This window comes from Cryptomeria japonica, chromosome 11, assembly GCF_030272615.1.
Source record: "Cryptomeria japonica chromosome 11, Sugi_1.0, whole genome shotgun sequence".
NCBI classification, from domain to species: domain Eukaryota; kingdom Viridiplantae; phylum Streptophyta; class Pinopsida; order Cupressales; family Cupressaceae; genus Cryptomeria; species Cryptomeria japonica.
The window spans coordinates 431314722-431336256 of NC_081415.1; the positions used below are offsets into that span (position 1 = coordinate 431314722).

Consider the following 21535-nt stretch of genomic DNA (forward strand, 5'->3'; position numbering starts at 1 on the left):
GGATCTAGATTCCCACGAGAAGCTCCATCGAAGTTAATCTTAGCCCACCCTTTTTTGGGGACCTTCCATTTGCAGGCTTCTCTTAACTCCTTTTCCTTAGAGTAAGAGTCTAGGATATGCTTAAACGCCTTCGTTTCTCCTAAATCTTTGAGCCAATATAACATAGTATTATCCACAAATTGTTGATGCGTGATAGGATTTAGGTTGCTAGTAATTCTAATTCCTAAAATCTGACTACTTTCCCTTGCTCTAGAGATCGCTCTACCCAGTGATTCCTCCATAATGATGAAGAGGAAAGGGGATAAAGGATCTCCTTGCCTTAGTCCCCTGGAAGAGCTAAAAAATCCTTCAGGAGTTCCATTAACTAACACTAAGAATTTAGGTGTTGAGATGCATTCAAATATTAAGTTAATCCATGAAGAGGGGAATCCAAAGGCTTCTAGGCATTTGCACAAGAATCTCCAGTCTACCTTGTCATAGGCTTTCCTAATGAATAGTTTTAAGAGCATGCTAGGGGTTCCATTCTTCTGGATAGAGTGAATGGCCTCCTGAGCTATATTAATCCCATCATAAATAGACCTCCTAGGAGAAAAACTCGTTTGTTCTTTGCTAATCAAATGAGGAAGAAGTTTTTGAATCCTATTAGCTAAAGTTTTAGTAAAAAGCTTATAAATGGTGTTACACAGTGCAATGGGTCTAAACTCATCGAAATACTCAGGCTTTTCCTTCTTTGGGATCAGGACCAACAAATTATTATTGATTTCTTTGAGAATATTACCTGATTTTCTCATGCCCTCAAGAGCACCTATCACCTCCTCCCCTATGAAGGACCAACATTTCTAAAAAAAACTAGTCGAGAAGCCATCCGGATTGGGGGATTTTTCTGGATTCATCTGCATTAGAGCTGCTTCTACTTCTTCTAAAGATAATTTTGCAGTCGGATTATGAGTTTGATCCTTACTGAGCAGTTTTGGTATACATTTTAGAAACTTGTCTTGGTCTAAGAAAAGAGGACTCAAATCAGTGATAAGAATATTGGAATAAAAGTCTACTGCCTCCCTCGAGATGAGCTTAGGATCTTCCACCTCAGAGCCATTACAAATATTTATCTTAGAAATTCGGTTAATGACTATTTTAAGTTTAACACTATTGTGAAAGAATTTAGTGTTCTTATCTCCCTCATCTAGCCACGTCTCCCTGGATTTTTGTTTCCAAAAGACCTCCTCTTTTGCAAGAATATTTTCTTGTTCAAGAAGGAGTTTCTTTTCTTTGAGAAACAAAGCTTCATCCATCCCTTTCCTCATGACAACTTTATTTACCTCCATTAACTCTGCTTCCACTTGTGCCTTCTTGTCAAAAATATTACCAAAATGATCCTTATTCCACAAAATGAGCTTCTGCTTAATTATCTCAACCTTATTGACTACCTTACAGATCCCAGACCCAGAGACCTCTGCCTCTTTCCACCATTCCTCTAAAAGCCTACGAATATTATCGTCTCTCAGCCACATTTGTTTGAATTTAAAAGGACATCTTCTTGGTCCCGAGTCACCAAGAATGCTATGTTGGATCAGAAAATGATCTGAGCCCAAGAAAGGTAAAATTGAGGCTTCTAAGGTATACGAAAAGTTGATGAGACTACCCGATACAAAGAACCTATCTAGTTTTTCTGCTATATTACTAAAACCTAACCTTCTGTTGTTCCAGGTAAAAGAATCCTTAACCATGTTAATCTCTATCAAGCCACTGCGATGGACCCAATCTACAAAGTCTAAAGTAGCCCTAGAGAGATTTTGCCTTTGCCCCCTCGTTTCTCAAATTGATTCATGATAGCATTGAAGTCACCTCCTAAAATGCAAAATTGTTCCTGGGAATTTGTGAATTCTTCGATTTCCTTCCAAACTCTTCTTTTGTCCTCATTTAGGGTTGGTCCATAAACATTAATAACGAGAAAATCTAGTTTGTATTTAAAACTGGTAACTCTGCCACTGATCCAATTATCGTGAGACTCTAACAATGAGAATCCAATATTGCGTGAGTCCCAAATAATGGCCAGACCTCCAGAGGCTCCTGTGACTGGAACACCTATAATATGTCTAAAGCCTAGGCGTTTACCAAAAGAGGCTAAGTCATCTTTCTCTAGAATTTGGTTTCCTGTAACATAACTAAATCAGGACTATAGTTAGACAGACAACGTTTAACTATTCACTGCTTGTTAGGGGCATTTAAACCCCTAACATTCCATGATAATACTTTCATGGTGTTGTGGGAAGGACCTTCCCCTTCCCTGCATGAAACATATCCGTGAGTTTAACCTGACCTTCAACTATACCATCATTAGCTCTTAGCTCTGATAAGGATTTATTGCCTCTCTTTTTATAGAGTTTAGCACAATCCAAAGTAACCTTCCCCCAAGCCCATTGTTCAATTCCTACTGCTTCAAAAGTTTCACCATTTTCTTTTTCATCTAACTCCATTATAAGGGCTTCTGTATCTGTGACCTTTGGGGGATGGGTAAAATTCATAATCCCTTTCATTAGGAGCCTTTTCTGTAATTCTAGTTCATCTTTGTCTACTATTTCATCCAGTAAATTCTCCAGGATGTCCTCGATGACTGAATCACATAAATGATTGATAATGCAGTTTACCTCTTCCTCTTTACGAACCAATTTTTCCTCTTGTTCAGCCTTATCCAATCTATTGGGAGCTCGCAATGATTAGGAGGAACCATTTTCTACCCGACTGCCCCTGACTTTCGAACCAACATCCTGTTCAGGGATAAGAGTCATATCTTCCCCCTCCCCAACTACCCAATAATCAATATCAAGATTGATTTCACCCTTACTATCCTGAGATAAATTTTTTAATTCTTCCCTTTCTGCCACTTCAGGGGAGCAACAGTTCTTCTCTTCCTTAGAGTCAGTAACCCTCCCCGACTTATCCTTCAAAATAGCCTTATGGGATAGCAAGGGAGGGGAATTCACCCCCTCATCCATGCTCTGATCACCTATAATTTCCCCTTCTTCTACCCCCTCAGACTGCCCTAGGGTTTTTTGAGGGAAAAAATTCTAAGATTGGTTTGATTTCTAAGTATATATCTAAAATCTCTCTATAAAATTCAGGGTAAATCAGGAAAGATGACTCCCTAGTTCTGATTTCAATAGGGGTGAGTGAGTTCACACTAATATCCATATTAACTATCAATACACATTCTTAATACTTCCTATCTTTGTCACTAATCTCTATGAATTTTTCTAAATGATTGCCTATTTTCCCAATAATTTCTTTATCCATTATTTCTACTGGTAATTTGGGGATCAAAACCAGTCTATATACTTTAAATGACTCTATTTTTTTTGGATTGAAAGCAGTTTGCCATTCTAAAAATTTTAAATCAAAGCCTTTAAAAATCAGAGATTTACCTGTTAAGAATTCATTCTTATGCTTGACATTTCCGCAGTCAATATAAAAAAAACCCTCGAACAAGATAGCAATACTCACTATCCAATTGAAGGAAGACTTGAACCAATCTGCAATTACTTCGGTTGGGACTCCAAGTCCACACCATCTAGCAAAAACCCCAAATGTTTTGCAAGATTGTTGAATCCTTTCAACCAAACTGTCATTGATTTCCAGCATATTTTTCTCTTCTGATTTAGGGTTCATCTTCATATTCGACTTTACCTCCGTGGGTTTGGGAGGAAGCAAAGATTTGGGATTCTTGCCTCCCTCCGCAGATATCTTAGGTCTGACATAATTACCACTTGACATCCAGTTATCCAAATTCTCATTATATATATTTTTTATTTGGCTTGACCTAGGGAACCAGTTTTAAAAAACCTTCCTCATGATTATGCAAATGGGTGAATATGTTGGAGATGGTTGGCTTGATAGAGCCTTCTTGGCGAAGGGTATTCTGTTTGCCATGACCTCCATTCCTAAAAAATGGTAAACCTTTCATAGCAGCCCTCTGATATCTCCTTGGTTTCACCATCCGCCATTCTGATTTTTCCCGAGGAAGGGGAGCCCAGTTCCCCGAATTGCAGGCCGAAACCGCATATTTCATTTTCTTGAAAAACCATTTATGTCGTTTGATGTCTGGATGTTTTTGCGAAAGAAATCACAGAGCCATTTTTCCTAAAATTAATATTAGAAACAATTACATTACTAATTATTATTTACAATTGAAAAAAATATTGTTTCAATTAAAATCACAAATTATTATTAAATAATTACTCAATCACAATAAATCATTTATCGCCAATTAAATAGATTAAACAATCAATTCACCACTATAATCAATAAATCATGATTAAATAGATTAAATAATTAATTTATTACTATAATCAATAGACTATAATTTAAATAAATTAAATAGACTAAATAGTCAAACTCACCATGCCACATACTCGCAAACATGATGATTGACACGACATGGCAAAATTTGCCAAGACTGACGACAAGAGTCAACGACAACCTAGACCTAGAGTGTGGGTAGGGAACCGATGACATCTCTGAACCATATATTTGCCATTAGGAAGAGACACACTCACACCTGTAAAGCCAGTGGAGCTCGCACCCAGTTGCCCGGGAGGAATGAATGTCTTAGTACCTGGAACCCTACAACCATAACGAAGATACATGTGCATATATATATACAAAACAGGCAAGTGGAGGGATATCGCAATGACACATCCCGCTCGCAATGAGTGATGTAACGTTGATCCCCCCACGAAGACAGTCAAACAATATCCATACAGTGAACATATAACTCATGAAACATCGCATCATAAGTAAATCAAACTAGGGTTAGTATATCCATTCCAAAACGAGGCATAATCCATAGAATCTATCAAATCACATGATAATGAAATGCTGTTACTATCCATCTATGCATCAATCATGATATAGTACATTCAGCAATTCACATAATGATAAACATCTAACCATGTAGAAATCATAACTAATCATGAGTATAGTCAGTAATATCAATAGTATAAGATCATGTAATGTTTATCATCAAAATCATCAACTGAGAAACGTAAATAGTCATAATCAATATCCATGCATCACATAAGTCAAATCATATCCATCATATCCATCACACAAAATAAAGATCCGATCAAGTCAATCCAAAATGAAACAAGAGTCGGCTCAAGAGTGGGCACTACATGGTTGAGAAGTGGAAATGGGCTTATTTATTTTTTGGCGTGATGCCAATTTTGATCTCTTTGATTAGTTGAGATACTCTCACAAAAAAATTGGGAATAGATTTTTGTCTTTGGCATTCATTTGCTTCTGATTGTGCTTATTCAAAACTTGGCGATGCTAAAAAATCCTTTTGAGGTTTACTATAGATAGAGCGACAATTATTAAAGATCAATTACATGCTTGAAAGTATAAGTACAAAATCTATTACAATTGAGATTGAGCACTATTTTGAATACTTTTATCCTAACCATTGATTATCTTAAATAACTTAAGATGATGTCATAAATACAAATTCCAAACATATAGTTCAAGGCCTTTTGTATGCTAGTTAATGAATAATGAACATATTAAAAAAAAAGTCAACCCAAAAAAACAAGATTTAAAAAAAAACCAAAAGTAAGAAAACTAAATCAAAACTTTACCATACAATCAAAAACCCTATAAGATAGACTCTAGCATTTAAAGTTGACATAAAATATCTAAATTCAATTCTATAAATTAACTTGTACTCCAAATAAATCAAATAAATAGTAAGGCTATGCATAACGTCTATTAAAAATAACTTTAAAACAAAAAGGCAAAATTAGAGGGTATGAACTTTCGTTCCTAGAAGGTAGCATGTCCTTTCCTTTTGGCTACACACGATACGTACCTAACCCTAAAAGTTTATAGTTGACTCCACATCATATAAATCATATTTTATTTAATCTTTTAATAAATTATAATTGCGTGATATGAAAATCATAATACGAAGAATTGAAAAGCAATTCAAGTCCGCAGCAAATTTCTCATGGGATAGGAATTGGTTTATCATGAAATGCAGGTAAAATTGATTAAAGAAGGTTCGACGGCAAAATTCTTGTAAAGGCAAAGGAATTAGAAGCCAGAAAAAAGTATTTTGGAGCGATTTCGTGATCGTCGGCGTCAAATCGTGCACTTTGAGTTCTTTCAGGGCCGATTGGGTCGGGGAAAGCTTTTGGGCATGTGTTTCCGGTGTAAAACGATGAATTCTTGGCAAAAGTGTAAAATTTACCCTGTATCTATGACGTATTTTTGAGTTATGGTGTAGATTGAGGAAAAATATACTGTTAGCTAAAATAAACACTGGAGAAGCTGTCAAATAAGGCTCGAAACGAGGGATTTATTGGCGTCGGGTTGTATCGAGCAGATCGATGAAAATTTTTGACTTAAAGCTTGTTCTGCAGTAAAATTTGAAACTTGCAGGAATTTGTTTTTGTAAATAATGGAGAATTCGTCGAAATTCGAGGTTTTTTTGCCTTCAATTCGAGGTTAGGACTTATCTTGGGTTGATTATTTGTCAAGATTGCTTAAGCGCAATGTTTTGTGCCCTGAGAAGCAAAAGAGTTTTTTAGCAGCAATTTTTACGTCTGTCGAAGTGTTTTATTAGAAGTATTGCAGTAATTAGGTTTATCAACAGCCGAGGTATAGGCTTTTCTAAGTTTTGTGTAAATAACCCCTAAAATTTTGAAGGGAGGGTTTCCTGTCGGTCATTTTCTGGTCTTGTGTGTAGCATTGAGTGGAAAAGGTCAGAATAAAGGCTGCGAATAGATTTGAGTAAGAAGATTGTGTAGATCGGGCTCCAAATGGCGTCAGCTGAGCCTGGTTTGGGTGAAGTTTCAGAAAGGAAGGCATCTACTGGGTGGAAACTGTGTGGATTACCGACGTGGCAGAAGAAGCCTGTCGAACGACGGACTTCTAGGAGTCGTAGCAGTGGGCGCCCTCCTGCCAAGAATCAACAGTCTTTAATTGCGGTTGCAAAATCCTGCCTTTTGACTCGGCGGCGGCTCCGGCTTGATCCTTCTAAGAAGCTTTATTTTCTCTGTAAGTTTAGCTTCTCCGAACCTGACTTCAATTCGTTCACTATTGATGTTTGAGCAATGAATTTCTACTTTGTATAGATAGTAGACTGTAACTTCCATGAACATGTCTGGGCACTCCAACCATTGAACCACCATCTTTTTGCGGTCTGAAGTGTAGATTGTTGTTCTAATTGTAAAATGGAGCATTCACAAAAGTTAAAATGATTGATATATAAAACTATCTCCATTTGCTGATGATTTTGGTTAAGATTTGCTTACAATGGGAATTGTCTAATAGTAAAATGGAGCATTCACAGAAGGAAAAATGACTGATATAAAAAACTATCTCCATTGGCTGATGAATTTGGTTAGGATTTGTTTAAATTGGAACTTGTCTAATAGTAAAATGGAGGAGCCCTCACAAAAGTAAAAATGGGTTCATAATAAAAACTATTAGTGTTGGCTAATGATTTTGGTAAATACTTGTTTAAATTGGGAGTTGTCAATTTGGCTGAGGTCGTCACGCTAGGTTGGATTGTTGCGGTCACTTGTAGGCTGGGAAGTCTCTTAGTGAGACCATCCAGAGGTTTCTACTCTCTCTGCCCAAGATAAGGCGTTCAGCTAAGGTCCTAAATAAAGAGAGATAGATGACATCCCACAATTACATAAGATAACATTCATCCCAAGATCCAAGCATGTCTAGATTGAAGAAGAAAATCTTGTAAGCTAATTAAAACATAGATTATTATTAGCCACATCATGACTTAACAGGATTTGAGAAGATTGGCAAAAACCTGGTCGCTCCAATCAGCAAAAATCTTTTAAAAAATACACTTCAAATTTGCAATTTAAAATTAAAATTGCTATTTACAGTGGATTTCTTTTTCTTTTTTGGTTTTGCTTTTGTTTTCAACGCATTAGATTTGATTTTTAATACACCATACTCAAATATAGAATCAAATTAAGTTATTCTTAGAAATAGTCTATCACGAAAGCTAAGGGAAATTAAATATATGATTGTGGATTCAAGCGAACTTGGGCACATGTAATTTTTTCTTTTTTGCTTGGGAGATCTATTGCAGTATTTCGTCATGGTATATGCTTGTGCTATTAAATTGCTCAATTTGATGGCGTATTTACTGTTTTGAAATGTTGAGCCATATTAGGTGACACTAACAAATGGTCTTTCGAGAAGATTAAGGAAAATATAAATTGATGTAGGTTGTGGATTCAATCAAACTTGCGAAAATTTGTAGCAGCTATTTTGCTTGGAATAATATCTGCAGATTCTCATCTTGCCATGTTGTTTTGCTTTAGGCTTATTTGCTTTGATATATTCTCTATTTTCAAATGTATAACTGAATAGGGTTGCAGTTAAAAAGGGATTAGTAAGGAGGTTAAGCAAGAACTAGAAGGATCTATTGAAATGGCTAACAAAATATCAAATTCACTCGGTCTGTGGATTCAATCAAAGTTGGGAAAACATCAATTTTTTTTCTCATTTTGGCATCAATCTTGATATGCACAGATGAACCTGGGAAGCAAGTTTCCAGTGCGGTGAGGATAAAGAATGTCAGTCGATCATATGTAGCTTTCAAAGTAAGTATAAGAAATTTAAGGAGCAACATAAGAAGCAACAGATTAGGATTTGGGAATTCTGATTTGTGCTCTGTCAATTCTGAGAGCTTTTAGAAGCAATGGTAATTTGTGTTATCCTATTATTTATTATTTATTTTAACCTTTCTTTTGATTATATTTCCAGTTCCAGACAAATGCTCCCAAGAGCTGTTTTATGCGACCTCCAAATGGCATTCTTGCACCAAATGAATCAATAACGACAAGTGGTAAGTATTGGTGGCATAGAAGTTCTGATTTTCCATGTAAACTGTTCTATTTGGGGTTAAGCTACTGGGCATTGATGTTAAAATTATGCTCTTGATCTATCTAACCATTGGTTGAATATTCTTTAGCATTCCTAAATGACAGGTCTTCTGACAGGAAAGATTTGATGCAGTTGTAAAATTTGTGGAGCAGCCAGAAAACTCTCAAGAAGGGAAGATGAAGCAGCCAGAAAAGTCAAAGGAAAGGAAAACGAAGGATAAGTTCAAGATTGTGAGCTTGAAAGTGAAGGATGGTGTTGAATATACTCCAGAACTGGTATGATAATATCTCTTGGTAAAGCTCTTGGGATTTTTTGTTTTCAAAACCCCCTTCAAATTAGATCTTCCTCTAGTAATTGAAATGCGTATTTAGTAGTATAGTATTTTTATTTTACCAATTGTTATGAGTAGACACTGCTAAGGACTGTTCATTTAGCTTTAATTCAACATACAAATCTGTTGATTGGTGAAGATGATTAAGGATTCTTTTTTTTTAAGGTTGCAGGATTTGAGTTTGGGCTTCTAGTTGTTATTTTGATCTTTAAATATAGATTGCTGTTTGATCTCATATTAACTCAGTATTTAGTACTTTCATGATAGACATCCATTATTGCCAGCAATGAAAGTATAAGAAATATGAATGCTCAATTTAATAAAGGAATATGATTTTTGTATTTCTTTTTGATGATAAATTTTCAAGTTCGAAGAGAATAAGGAGGTGATAGCAGTGGAGAAAGTTTTACGTGTAGTGTTTCTTGATCCACAACGTCCTTGCAAGGTAAGTTTACAAAAACCTTTTCTTTTCAAGCATGCAATTCATATTTGCTGTATGATGGTTACACTTGCTTTTTTGTTTCTAAGCTGTGGGGAAAATGCAATTTTAGAATTTCTTCTGATTTATGCTTGTACAACCCTTTAATTCTGAAGGAGCTGGATAAATTGAAGAAACGTCTTGTAGAAGCAGAAGCCAATAATCAAGCTCGTAAAAAGCCTCAGGAGGACAAAACTTCGAAACCACCTGCTCCAGCAGAAGGTGTTATAGATGAATGGGTGGGTATTCTATTGTATTCTCCAAGCATTCTAGAGTTTGCTTACACTGCCTTGTGATATAAGTAAATTATAATAGCTTTACGAAGCAAATTTACCTGCTTCATACCTTTAACTGTTTCTCAAGACTCTTAATGTTATATGGTGTCCTAATTTCAATTCTGAAGTATAAAAAGTTCAATAAGCTCTTGTTGTGATGCAGAAGGAACGGAGAGAGAAATATCTTGCTAAACAACAGGGTGAAGTAGCAGATTCTGGGTGAACATGCTACAACTTTTACAGGGAAATATGTAGTTATTTTGTTTAAAGAACTAATGCCTGTTTTATTTTGAGCTTCAATAGAAGATGTAGGGAAATAAAATTTAGACATCACAGTATAGAAGCCAAAGCACTGCATCCAGCTACAATACAATATCTCATCAAATGCAGTGGTCTTTGAAGAGAATCTTGTATGTATATAATGTTTGCCATTGCAAACTGACATTGCAATTTATTGTAAGTGCTAATTCAACAATACCCAATATTGCGTCATTGTGCTTTTAGGTTTTGCTGGACTTTGATTCCATCACTTAAAAGTGCGTTGGAATTGCAAAGTTCTAATAAATTCTTGTTAAGGAGTTTGTATTTAGATTTGTTCGTATCAACCTCTGTATTTTCTATTGGAACCCTCTAGTATTTGTTTTTGTTTGCTGGATAATCCAATACTTGATTATTTTGCGTATTTGTTCCCGTCCAATTACTTGTCACATAAAATAATGAGTTTATATTAGAAATACTCTTTTTTAAATCCAAAATTTGAGGAACTTTCTAATAAAAGATTTCTTTTGCTTAAGCGAATTTTACATAATTTGGAAATTTCGTTTTCTTTATATCGTTTATATTATTAGTTACAATGTTTTGTGAACTCTGAAGTTTCCCTAGCACCAAATTATTGACATTCCAATATGGGACTTGCCAAATTAGAGTACCCATGACACTTCGCTAGTTCTGTTATATGCAGAGACCATAACACTACTTAATTGCTATGATCTGTGTTAACTAAATTCTATGGCAGTCGTTTCACGTGTGCAACTTCCCATCTTTGAGATATTCCATATTCTTGAAATTTCATTTTGATTTGAGGAATTTAACGAAGATGGAAGATAAAATGATGCTTATTTTTGTAGTTGGGAAATCAGTGTTTTCTTAGACCAAGCATTCATTCCCATGGATTGGTAGTGTATCTTATCATTCTTGTGAATATACAGAGGGGTTGGATCCAATGGGTAGTATATTCGTTCATGCCTATGGTTTGCTCTTTTTTAATGAAAGAATTTGAGAGTGTACTGAATTTGAAGCCCGGAAATCGTTTGGTTATAGTATTCTTATGAATACGGTGAGGACTTGGATCTAACAGGTTGTGCTGCAAGAAATGGAAGAGCGCAGTAGCAGTGTTTTGATTTTTTTTCCTAGAAGGGAATTTAACAATGGTGGGGGGTATAATTGGCACTACAGAAGTTCAAAGAAGCAAAAGCCTTGTCGGGCCATGTGTTAAACCTGTTTGCCCTTCAATAAAATTTATAGATTGAAAACACCAAGACGAAGGTCTCTAACTAGTAGGCTATAAATAGGTAAATGGTTAAGGCCTCACCTGTAGCATGATGAATGGATATAAGCACTATGGTAAGATGGAGGGCAAATGATGAAAGCCCTGGTAAAAAAAGTGGTCATAGTTAAAGTTAATCTGTATGTATAGAAATCCTAGGAGGCTGCAATTAGGACGCTAGACTATTCATTTGTTGGAACGGAATCCCTAAGGCCTATTGCCACATGTCTTCTTTCAGTGAGTTACTCCTTTCTCTCACCTGTAAGGAAGATGTTTGCGGGAACATGATTGATCAAATAATTTTTACTATTGGGGATGGTATCGCTTAAGTAGGGTTTTAAATTTAAAAACGTATTTAAATTTAATCAATGTAGGCTTCATCAATAATGCAAAGCATGGTTGGCTTGACTGGAAATTTTGGCAACGAAATTAAAGGAAGACCCACATAACTATCCCTAGCCCTACTCGTTGATGTCCATGGGGAATACTACTTGATATACAAGTGGAATACAAGTAAAATATCGAGCAAATAAGAGGGCAACAAAGGAAGTAGAGTGGAAGGCATAATGAAAAGCACGATGGATGACAATGGATGAAAAGGTTGCATGTGAAAGATGAATATTGGCCCATCTTTTTTTGTTTTTAAACGGTGTAGTTAAGTGCATGTAAATGTGACAGATTATGTCTTAAGTGCTTTTCAACAATAATATCAAATTATGACAGTTGAGTTCGATACTTGTTTACAGTCGAAACATGTAAACAAAAACACATTAATATTAGATTAGGAAGCACAAAACAAGAAGAAAATAGCGAGACACTTAACATTAGATTTAGGTAGATTTGGGTTGATGACCTGTTTGGAGAGGTTTTAGACCAAATTTCATTATTTTTGGACCTTGGAATTTCATTGGAAGATGGTGCAACTAACTTGGAGGAGGAGCCTGTCATGAGATAATTTATTTGGGATGCTTATTATCAACTTTTGATAAAAACTCGATATGGACACTTGTCACAATAGTGACGTAAAATATAAAAAAATATGTTAAAATGATTAAAATATATTGTGGGAGAGAGGGAAAGTGAATTTGAGAAAGATACACTTGGATTCAAGATTGCAAGCCCACAAAATTGGAATCATGAGATCTTTAGGAGCTACTAAAATAAATTTAATTCAATTTTGACACTAGGACATTGTAAGGAGATGGCATGCCCAAGTTGTAGGAAAAGTCTTAGGCTTGCCTCAAATTGAACCTTGACTTGGAGAAGCCTTGCCATGTACCTAGGTCCAAGGAGAAGTCAAAGGCCTAAAATAGCTCAATTCCTTGATACTAGTGAAGGGGAAGGTTTGCCATATCAAGGGTGGTGGTTTTAATCTTGTAAAGGTTTAGGGAGCAAGATTTTAGGAGCTCAAAGGTAGTTATTGCACTAGGTTTGTGACATAGGACCTCATTAAGTAGTTTGATGAAAGGAATAAAAGGGTGGCAAGATGAGACGGGTGAGGGGTCATTAAAGGGGCCAGCCCTTAGGACCAATGAATAAAAGACAACACAATAAATTGTAAAATTGAACATGTTAAAGGGGTCAAGAGGATGCCATATGAAGATAATGAGGGATGATCACAAAGGAGGGTAAAAAAGAGGTCAAATTGCATGTTACAAGACAACTAAAATATTTGAAATGTGACATAGGCCTCCACTTATGTGGACATACGACAACAACAAAAAGTGCAAGAAATTATGAAAAAAAACAATGATACATTTTATCATAGGAGATTTAGCCTTTAACTTGGTAATATTTAGCCTTTAACTTGGTAATATGTATACTTGCAACATCATAAAAAAGAGTAGTTACTTCATGTCAACTATAGTAAACATCTAATATATATAAATGAAACACAAGGTAGTTATGCGAGCACATAAACACATAAAACACAAAAAATGCAAATGCAAAATGTACATCTAATACATCTACTATGCCATAACATACTAGTAGAAAGGTTGAGAAACACCACAAAACCCTTTCATTTTGTGGAAGGGATCTATAAAGATTCACTCACAAAAGAAAATTAAGGAAAGGAAGCATGACATTTACTCACATTAGAAACAAGAGGAAAACCTTGGCTAAAGGTAGATGGTAATTGGAAATTGGATATTAGAAATGACCCAATAATGACAAGAGTTGTAAGTTATCCACCCATAAAAAAATCTTGGCTAGGTATATGATAAATTTGCTAATGACAACAATGAAATATGAAATTAATGGCTTTGAGGTTGGCACCCAACTAGAACAAGAAACAATGGCTTTGAGGTTGTTACATGACACATTGACTATTTTGTGGTTACCAAACAATTGAAAATAGGAAGCAATGATGTTTTCAATACTTATGAGATAACCACCCAATTGGGAAAAAGAAAAAGTTAGGTCCAAAGTATTGGTAAGTCTAGTTGTTGTCAAGGTCCAAGGGTTAATGATAGAAAATATGGAGAGCAAGTGATGTAGGATACGTACCTTCTCAAATGTGAATGGTGGAAAGAGTTATGAACTAAAGGAAGAGAGTTGTTTTAAAGATGATGGTTCAAGGAAAAATGAAAAAAAAAAGAGAGCTACCAAGGATTATGATAAGGGAAGATGATGATAGTGATGAAGAAGGGAAACAACAAGGTCATGCTCCTAAGGGATGAAAAGATAAAGGAATCACTAGGCAGTCAAGCATCATATGCCGTTAAGTGACTAAGTGATGAAAGAGGGGAATATCTAGGTTATGCCCCTAAGGGATGAAATGATAAAAAGGATCAAATGGGGGGGGGGATATCATATGTCCCCAAGTGATTACAAGTGAATGCAAAAATCATGGAAAGCATAAGGTGAAAGGAGAAAAATAAAGCACCAAACACCAAGATAAATGAAGTTGGATGCCACAAGAGCCAACACGATAAGGAAAAGGTAAAACATGTAAGGCTCCAAACATTTTTACTTATTTCATGTTTTAAATTTTATACTACATCTATTAACCCTAATATTTATATTTTAGATTTAAATTTTTTTAACAAGATCTCACATAAACCTAGATTTCTTCATGATTTTTTACATTAATATTTAGAACCTAGATTACAAATGAAGCTAAACAAAATGAAAGATATGTTATAAAACCCTTTTAAATTTTTGATAGAATTCAAAATTACATCCATATAGGCTGCAACAACAAAACAACCTAGAAATGCAATACTCAAACCCACAATAACAAAACGAGTATTACTTGAACTTGACGTAGCTTGAATTTGCCACCATGAAATCTCAATCACAAAATTTGAATGAGACTATCTTATAGGGACAAAAGGGTTTCATCCTTTGAATTGTGAAACCAAAGGGTTTACATCCTCGTATTTGAATGCTCAGACACAAGGGTTCAAAATAGTTTGGGGTAGGCTTTTGTGTGTAGAATATGCATCCTCCATGAATGATGAAAAATTGGAAAAATGTCTCCTTTTGTGCATTTGAACAACCTAAGGAACAAAACCATGATTTTTTTGCCTTTGACATCATTATCATTAATGTCTTTCAATTTAAGTGTGTAGGGCATAGAAGAGCCCACACAAACTATTGAGATGGTGACCAAACTTCAACTATTGCATCAATAAAGCATACACATATAATCAAACAACTATCTTCTTCTCCTTGTTGGCATGTTATGTATAGAATATGGCAGTTTAGCAGATATCTATAGTGCAGGTGGTCCTTATCATCTAGCTTATTCTAGCAAGTTTCTCAAGTTAAGTAGGCGACCTAACCATATGACGTATAGAATTACCTTGCAGTCTAGATTCACAAGTGCCCCCCCTCCTTCTATGAATGTAGAGGTTGGGGTTCGAGTCTTCGAGAATTCTATAATTCTATCTTCATCCTCAAAGATGCAATTACGCTTAAATTTGCGCCCTTAATTTTGAACACGTTTTCTAGGTGAGAGAATACCTTTTAGAGAAGTTTCATGATCCAATCTGGTATGAATGACACTTTGGATCACCTATGGAGTTAGGTGGGGTGAACAAGGAAAAAAAGGCAAGAGTTTTATTGTTAGTGGTTGGAGGCACCCCATTACTTGCTTGTCAAGGGCCAGAGTTTAGTGGTACCATGGGAAATATGCTTAGGTAAGGGGAATGCCAAAACTATGACTTTGATCGGTGACTCAATGTAAGGAGCAAGGAGTTAGAAATTTAGTTGGAGGCATGCTAGCACTTGGACAAGTTCAAACCTTTGACAAAGGGGAAAGAGTGGGTTTGAGAGTGTGGACATGAAAAGAATACTTGAACTTGTGATCTTGATTGGATAACAAAGTACATAGTGTTAGGAGTAAAATTTCAAGTGTACAACATACTAGATACACAAATAAGAAGATATACAAATGTACGACCCAAATCTGGTGACATAAAGTAACATGTTAGGGATTGAGATTTAGACTAACTTCATAATAGCTACTTGGATAAGAGGAAGGTAAAAAATTTGACTTCAACAAGATACTTAGTGCAAAGATTCAAGGAGTTGAGATTTTAGATTAGGGGATCATGAAAAGGATACCTAGATAAGGGAAAAGTCTAATACTCTAATATGAATAAAGAAAAAGTGAACCTGGGCAGAAACACAAACTGAAAAGGGAAACCTCTAAACTATGACACCTTGCACAGACTTAGTAAATCGAACACACTTCTCCACTTAGAAACTTTTGAACCCAATAGGTACATGGGAGGTGAAAAGGGGGAATACATATGCAAACTTGGACCTCGAACTAGGAAATAGGCCTTTGATCCACAAGCATAGATTACTTGAAACTAGGACATGCCAAGCACGCCCTTCCTAAAAATTGCTTGCCCTCAAGCAATGTAAATTTAAAGGTTCTAGAATTCTTGTTTCTTCCCACATGACATCCTTTGTAGGCAAATTCCTCCAATGAAACTATATATGTTGTGAAGGATTCATGTCTTAAATTTCTCACCTTTTTGATAATGATGGCACCAAAGCATAGATGTTGGGTGGTGTAGAAAAATTCTCCCAAGTGCAACCATTTAATCCATGTGGATTTATGTTTTGAATTATGTTCCCTCAAGTATGCTACAACCCACTTATTCACCATTCTTGTTTGTCCACTTGCTTGTATTTGATAACCTATGTTAGGAGTGAGTGTTGCACCTACCAAATGAAATAATTTCTACCAATAGTAGCTAGAAAATTTCTATATCGACTATGTTAGCAATTTTAGGCAACCCATGTAGCCAAATCATCTCTCTAAAAATTAATTCTACCACATGATGTGTGTTGAGTCCATAATAAATGATAAAGAAATATGCACACTCATTTATCTCATCCATAATATAAATGTGATATTTACCACAATCCTTGGGTAGACTCGTGATGGAGTCTATGAACACACTTTCCCAATTTTTGATGGGAAATAAATAGAAGTTGCAATAGATGTATTGAAAAGTCACACTCTTTTCCATGATGTTGTTGAGTGATGTCCTCCTTGATGTGTTTGATATCTTCCTCCCAAAATATCCTCATGACAATCTCTCTCTTATATAATTACAATTATTGTAGGATCTAGACTGTCCCACAATGAGTGTGTTATGCAAAGCCTTCAAAATATATCTCTTCATTTCAAAGAGTGAGTTATTAGTGACCCAATGGAAACTAACTAAATATTGAAAATTATTTATGTTTTCTTGTTTAAAGTATTCTTCGTGTTGACCCAAATTTGCACAATTTTGCTCCAAAGTCATATTTTTTATTCCTAACTAATCGTGTAATCCTTAAGATGCTTTTATTTTACATTCAATTCCTTTCCTAATTGTCTCGTTTGAGCTCAACTCTATACATGCAACTTCTAGTAATCTTGTAAAATTTTGTAAATAAAACCCTTTTTGAAGCCCATCAAACTTTTTGATTACCTACTTTATTTCCTTGGCCCTTGTTTGTTCTCTTGGTCCCTAAATTTTGTTACATTGTTAAGCCATTCTTCTACCTTCAGAAGTGCCATTTGGGTCTTTTCTAAGGATTTCTTGGTTGATTTAAGCTTAGAGGTGAGTATATCGACCTTTCCTTCTTTTTCTTGAATGCATTTAGGGCCATCTTTGTAAATCAAATGAGTGTATCTCTATTTTTCATCAAATATAGGTATTTTTTTTTCATTCTTTCTAAGGTATTCTTCACTACACACAAATCTACAAGAGTGGCAGTAAGTTTAGTACCAATAACATTTAATTCATCTAGGTCATTTGTTTCTTCTTACAACTTATAGTTAGCTCTTTAATGAGACTTTTTTTTGTCCAACTCAATATTCACACTTCTAATTCTTCTATTAACAACAATTTCAATTTTCATTCATTACGCCTATACAAAACATTGGCAAAATGACATCTCTTTTCTTTCTCTTGGCTGCAAGTTATAGCATCTCCACATAAAAAAGCCTTGAAAGTGTTTTCATAAATTGAGGAAAAATTATATGTGGATGCAACATGACATTCTAAAATAAATGAGATATATTTCTTCTTGTGAGAATGCTTTGCATACTTGACTTGATGTAATTATGATGTTGTTGATTTCTCATGTGCTCCACTTGAGTGAACCACCTAAGGAAGGTTTTGAATAATCAAATTTGACTTTTCCCCATAAAAAAATGCACTACTACTTCCCAATGACCAAGGGTTTGACCATCAACTAACTCTTTCAAAACATCATTCTCCATAGCCTTGAGAGTTTCTTTGTAATATCCTTGATTAGCACTATGAATAAGAAGTCATGGGGATACCTCTACAACCAATAAAAAAAAAGAAAAAAAACCTAACATAATGAGGCATCAGGGAAGAACTTGATGCAAACTCCATCTTAAACTTTAGTACTCGGTGTTTCAAAATATTGCCCATAGCCCACACCATCATGCATGATCATTTTTTCAATTTGAGAGAAATGATCCCATTTTCATTTTTTACCTTTCTTCATTTCATCATTTCTAGCACACTTCTCATGATGAAAAAAATATTGTAATGAAAGAGTAGGAGGATGATGTTATACATCCTTTCTATGATTATCCTTCTTATATCTTGGGCTATAATCAAAGAAGAAATAAAAATGCTTACTTTTTTCTTCTATTATAAGGTTGCGTAAGATCATTTGGAATTAGATGGATGATAGGATCAAACATTCCAACTTGCAAACTAATAATTATGTTCTTTATAGTGACAACATTTACTTCACCCATGTTGGCCATTTGGAGGAATTGATTATGTGTTGCATTGATGTCAACACTAGCTATTTTGGCTGCTTTACCGGTATCCTTTTGGTCCCGGTAGGTTGTTTGGTTTCTGGTTGGATTAGATCATGATATTCCGGTATACTCCGGTATGCTTTGGCTTAGATCTTCTATTCATGCTACTCAGATACATGTTTAGTCAGTTGGTTTTGATTTGGTGATCAGATGCTATCTTATATGTTGGTAAGTGTGGTTTGTTGATCCGATGTGGGTTTCACCGACAGAGTTTTGTTGAAGATCTTTGATGTTATGCATAAGTGGTGTTGGCACGGCTTCTAGTAGAGATTCGGGATGCTAATGGTGATCATGCTCAATACTTGGCTAATTGGGATCATTGCTTTAGTGTGTGTGGACCTAAATTGGGTCCGGGTCTATCTAGGTTTGGACCGGCTTAATGTAACGTGTTGTTTGATCTTCTCGATGTGTTTTCGGGATGTCTTATGGGTTGGATATTATTTGTTTGGTCTCAGGACGACTTATGTAATTGCTTTATTGTCTGGTGGCCGACCTTACTGTTTATGGTCGAGGGTTTGTATATATATGATGTAAGATCTCATTGTAGATCATGTATGGAATATAAGTGATATAGGAATGTGGTATAGGAGCGAATAATGTAATAATCATTCATGCAGAGGATTTGGTCGATCACTGGTGATTGAGTTCGGTTTATGTAAGAGGATTAAGTCCTCTAGTATTGAGCTTAACCAGAACTGTACTCAGGCATATGAGATGCTATCATTGTAGTTCATTCTTCCTTCCAGATTGTAGTTTGGTTTTTTATGTAGTCAGTGAGAATCCTTTTGTAATGAGAAGTGTGCTCTAGGCTATTGGCCTTCCTACAAGTGCAAGCCCCTCAATTTGTAATCACATACTTACTGCAGAAGTATTATCTGGCTGTGGGTAGGATTCCCATCGTGGTTTTTCCCTTTACTGGGTTTTCCACATACAAATCTTGGTGTCATGTGGATGGCATTTATTCTCTAATTGTTGCTTGTGCTTAATTGGTATATCTACTATTTCAGTAATTGGTTTATGCATTCTAGTATTGATCTTATGTGTTTCGGTATTAAAGTTTTAATTTCTTAAGGTTTCGGTAATCTAGTGACAACTGATTCACCCCCCCCTCTCAGTTGTCTTCCGATTATTTGAACTGTCTAACAACCCATTGTGCCTTTCTTCATCTCATCGACTTGAGCACTCTGCAAACTTAGAGTCAAATCTCCCATGTCTACTTCATATAAAGGATTTATGTTTTCTTTATTAAAGATGGTGTCTTTTACCATTTTTTCTTCTTAGACATGAGTTGTTGTAATCTCATAAAAGGAATTTATGAACACTTTGTTTAAAGTGTTAGCCTTTACCATTTTTGGACACTTCCCATGATGGGAAAATCCTTGCAAGAATATCAATTCTTTGTTAAAATTTGTACCTTCGTGACTTAAGCTATGATCATGAAGATAATCAATTGTTGGTTTGAACACTTCAACATGTTGAAAGCTAACATTAGTTTTCATTGAGGAACTCTTCTCCAATGCATGCCTCTCAACAAGGTCATCCAGGGACTCCACTTCACAAGCTTCTTGATTATCCAATTCAAATTCATATATGAGGAGGACCATTTGGCCCCTCCTCATATGCCTATATTTAGGTAAAATTATTTTTTAATAGTTTTAATATAAAAAATAATTTTACCTAAATATAGGCATATTTTTAGTCAAAATTTATGGCTAAATGCAATGGTGACGCCCAATCAGCTTCAAACTACATGCAACAATATCTCCAAGCCAAAATACACCTCTCAAGAGGAATCTTCACACCTAGTGCTCTAATTCCATGTTAGAGTTTTAAGTGACTCTACAACACCCTAGAGACCAAATGAAAGGCCAAAATAGCTTCCATAAGAGAATGGCAAGAAGATTGCATCACAATATAAGATGATAATATTGCTAATGGACATGTCAATGTACATGATTTGCCTTGCTTATGAAGATAAGGTGACAATGGTGGATTAGACAAGATGTTGACAAGTGTCTTAATCCTATGCAATGCACAACCTATCACCCACATAAGGTGGAAAAGTGATAGTGTGATAAGTCCATGAAAAGTGGAAGATCCATTTAAGGTGAATAAGTGATAACATGATAAAACCACCTAATGTGGAGATGCTCCTAAAGTGTAAAGTGATCACTAAGTAAACTTAAGTGATGTGTAATTAAGATGTACATGAGGTTATCACTAGGTACAACACCTTAGTTACACCAACACTTTGAGTTCCACTCACAATCACCTTTTCTAACATATTCATCAATTCACTTAACAATCAAATCATTCTCTTAACAAATCAATCAAATTAGTTAACTAAATAATCAATACTAATAATGAAGTTAGTTAACTCCCAATCAATTCCTCTCAACAAATCTCATTTTTCAATCATTCAACCATCTCCTCAGATCTGAACTATTGATCAATATCCAAAAAATCTACAAATTATGGGTGATCCCACAATAGTGGGTTACACTTTTTGGCCAACTTTGACACTTTGATGAACATTTTGGAAAAAAACCTTCACTTTTTGACACCTATAACTTTTAGACCATTAAGAATTTGTAGATGATGTAAATTAGTGATTTGTAACATCTTGTTTGTAGATTCTAAATATTATTTTTAAAATTTTTTTAATCAATTTGTATTT

General features: G+C 35.2%; 1 protein-coding gene across 1 annotated transcript; it reads left to right on the forward strand.

The window, feature by feature from the left end:
• The first annotated feature begins 5954 nt into the window (after positions 1-5954).
• Positions 5955-10586, forward strand: LOC131073662 (vesicle-associated protein 4-1). The gene is made up of 8 exons (XM_058010165.2): positions 5955-6500; positions 6743-7053; positions 8560-8630; positions 8794-8875; positions 9046-9188; positions 9612-9689; positions 9839-9961; positions 10161-10586. The coding sequence occupies exons 2-8, from the start codon at positions 6816-6818 to the stop codon at positions 10218-10220; spliced, it is 795 nt and encodes a 264-aa protein (XP_057866148.1). The 5' UTR covers positions 5955-6500; positions 6743-6815; the 3' UTR covers positions 10221-10586.
• The last annotated feature ends 10949 nt before the right edge of the window (positions 10587-21535 follow it).

Excerpts from the sequence above, each read along its gene's own strand:
- LOC131073662 (XM_058010165.2), top strand. The coding sequence starts at position 6,816 with ATGGCGTCAGCTGAGCCTGGTTTGGGTGAAGTTTCAGAAAGGAAGGCA. Across the intron at positions 8,631-8,793 it reads GATCATATGTAGCTTTCAAA|TTCCAGACAAATGCTCCCAA; the intron begins GTAAGTATAAGA and ends TTATATTTCCAG. Across the intron at positions 9,690-9,838 it reads ATCCACAACGTCCTTGCAAG|GAGCTGGATAAATTGAAGAA; the intron begins GTAAGTTTACAA and ends TTAATTCTGAAG.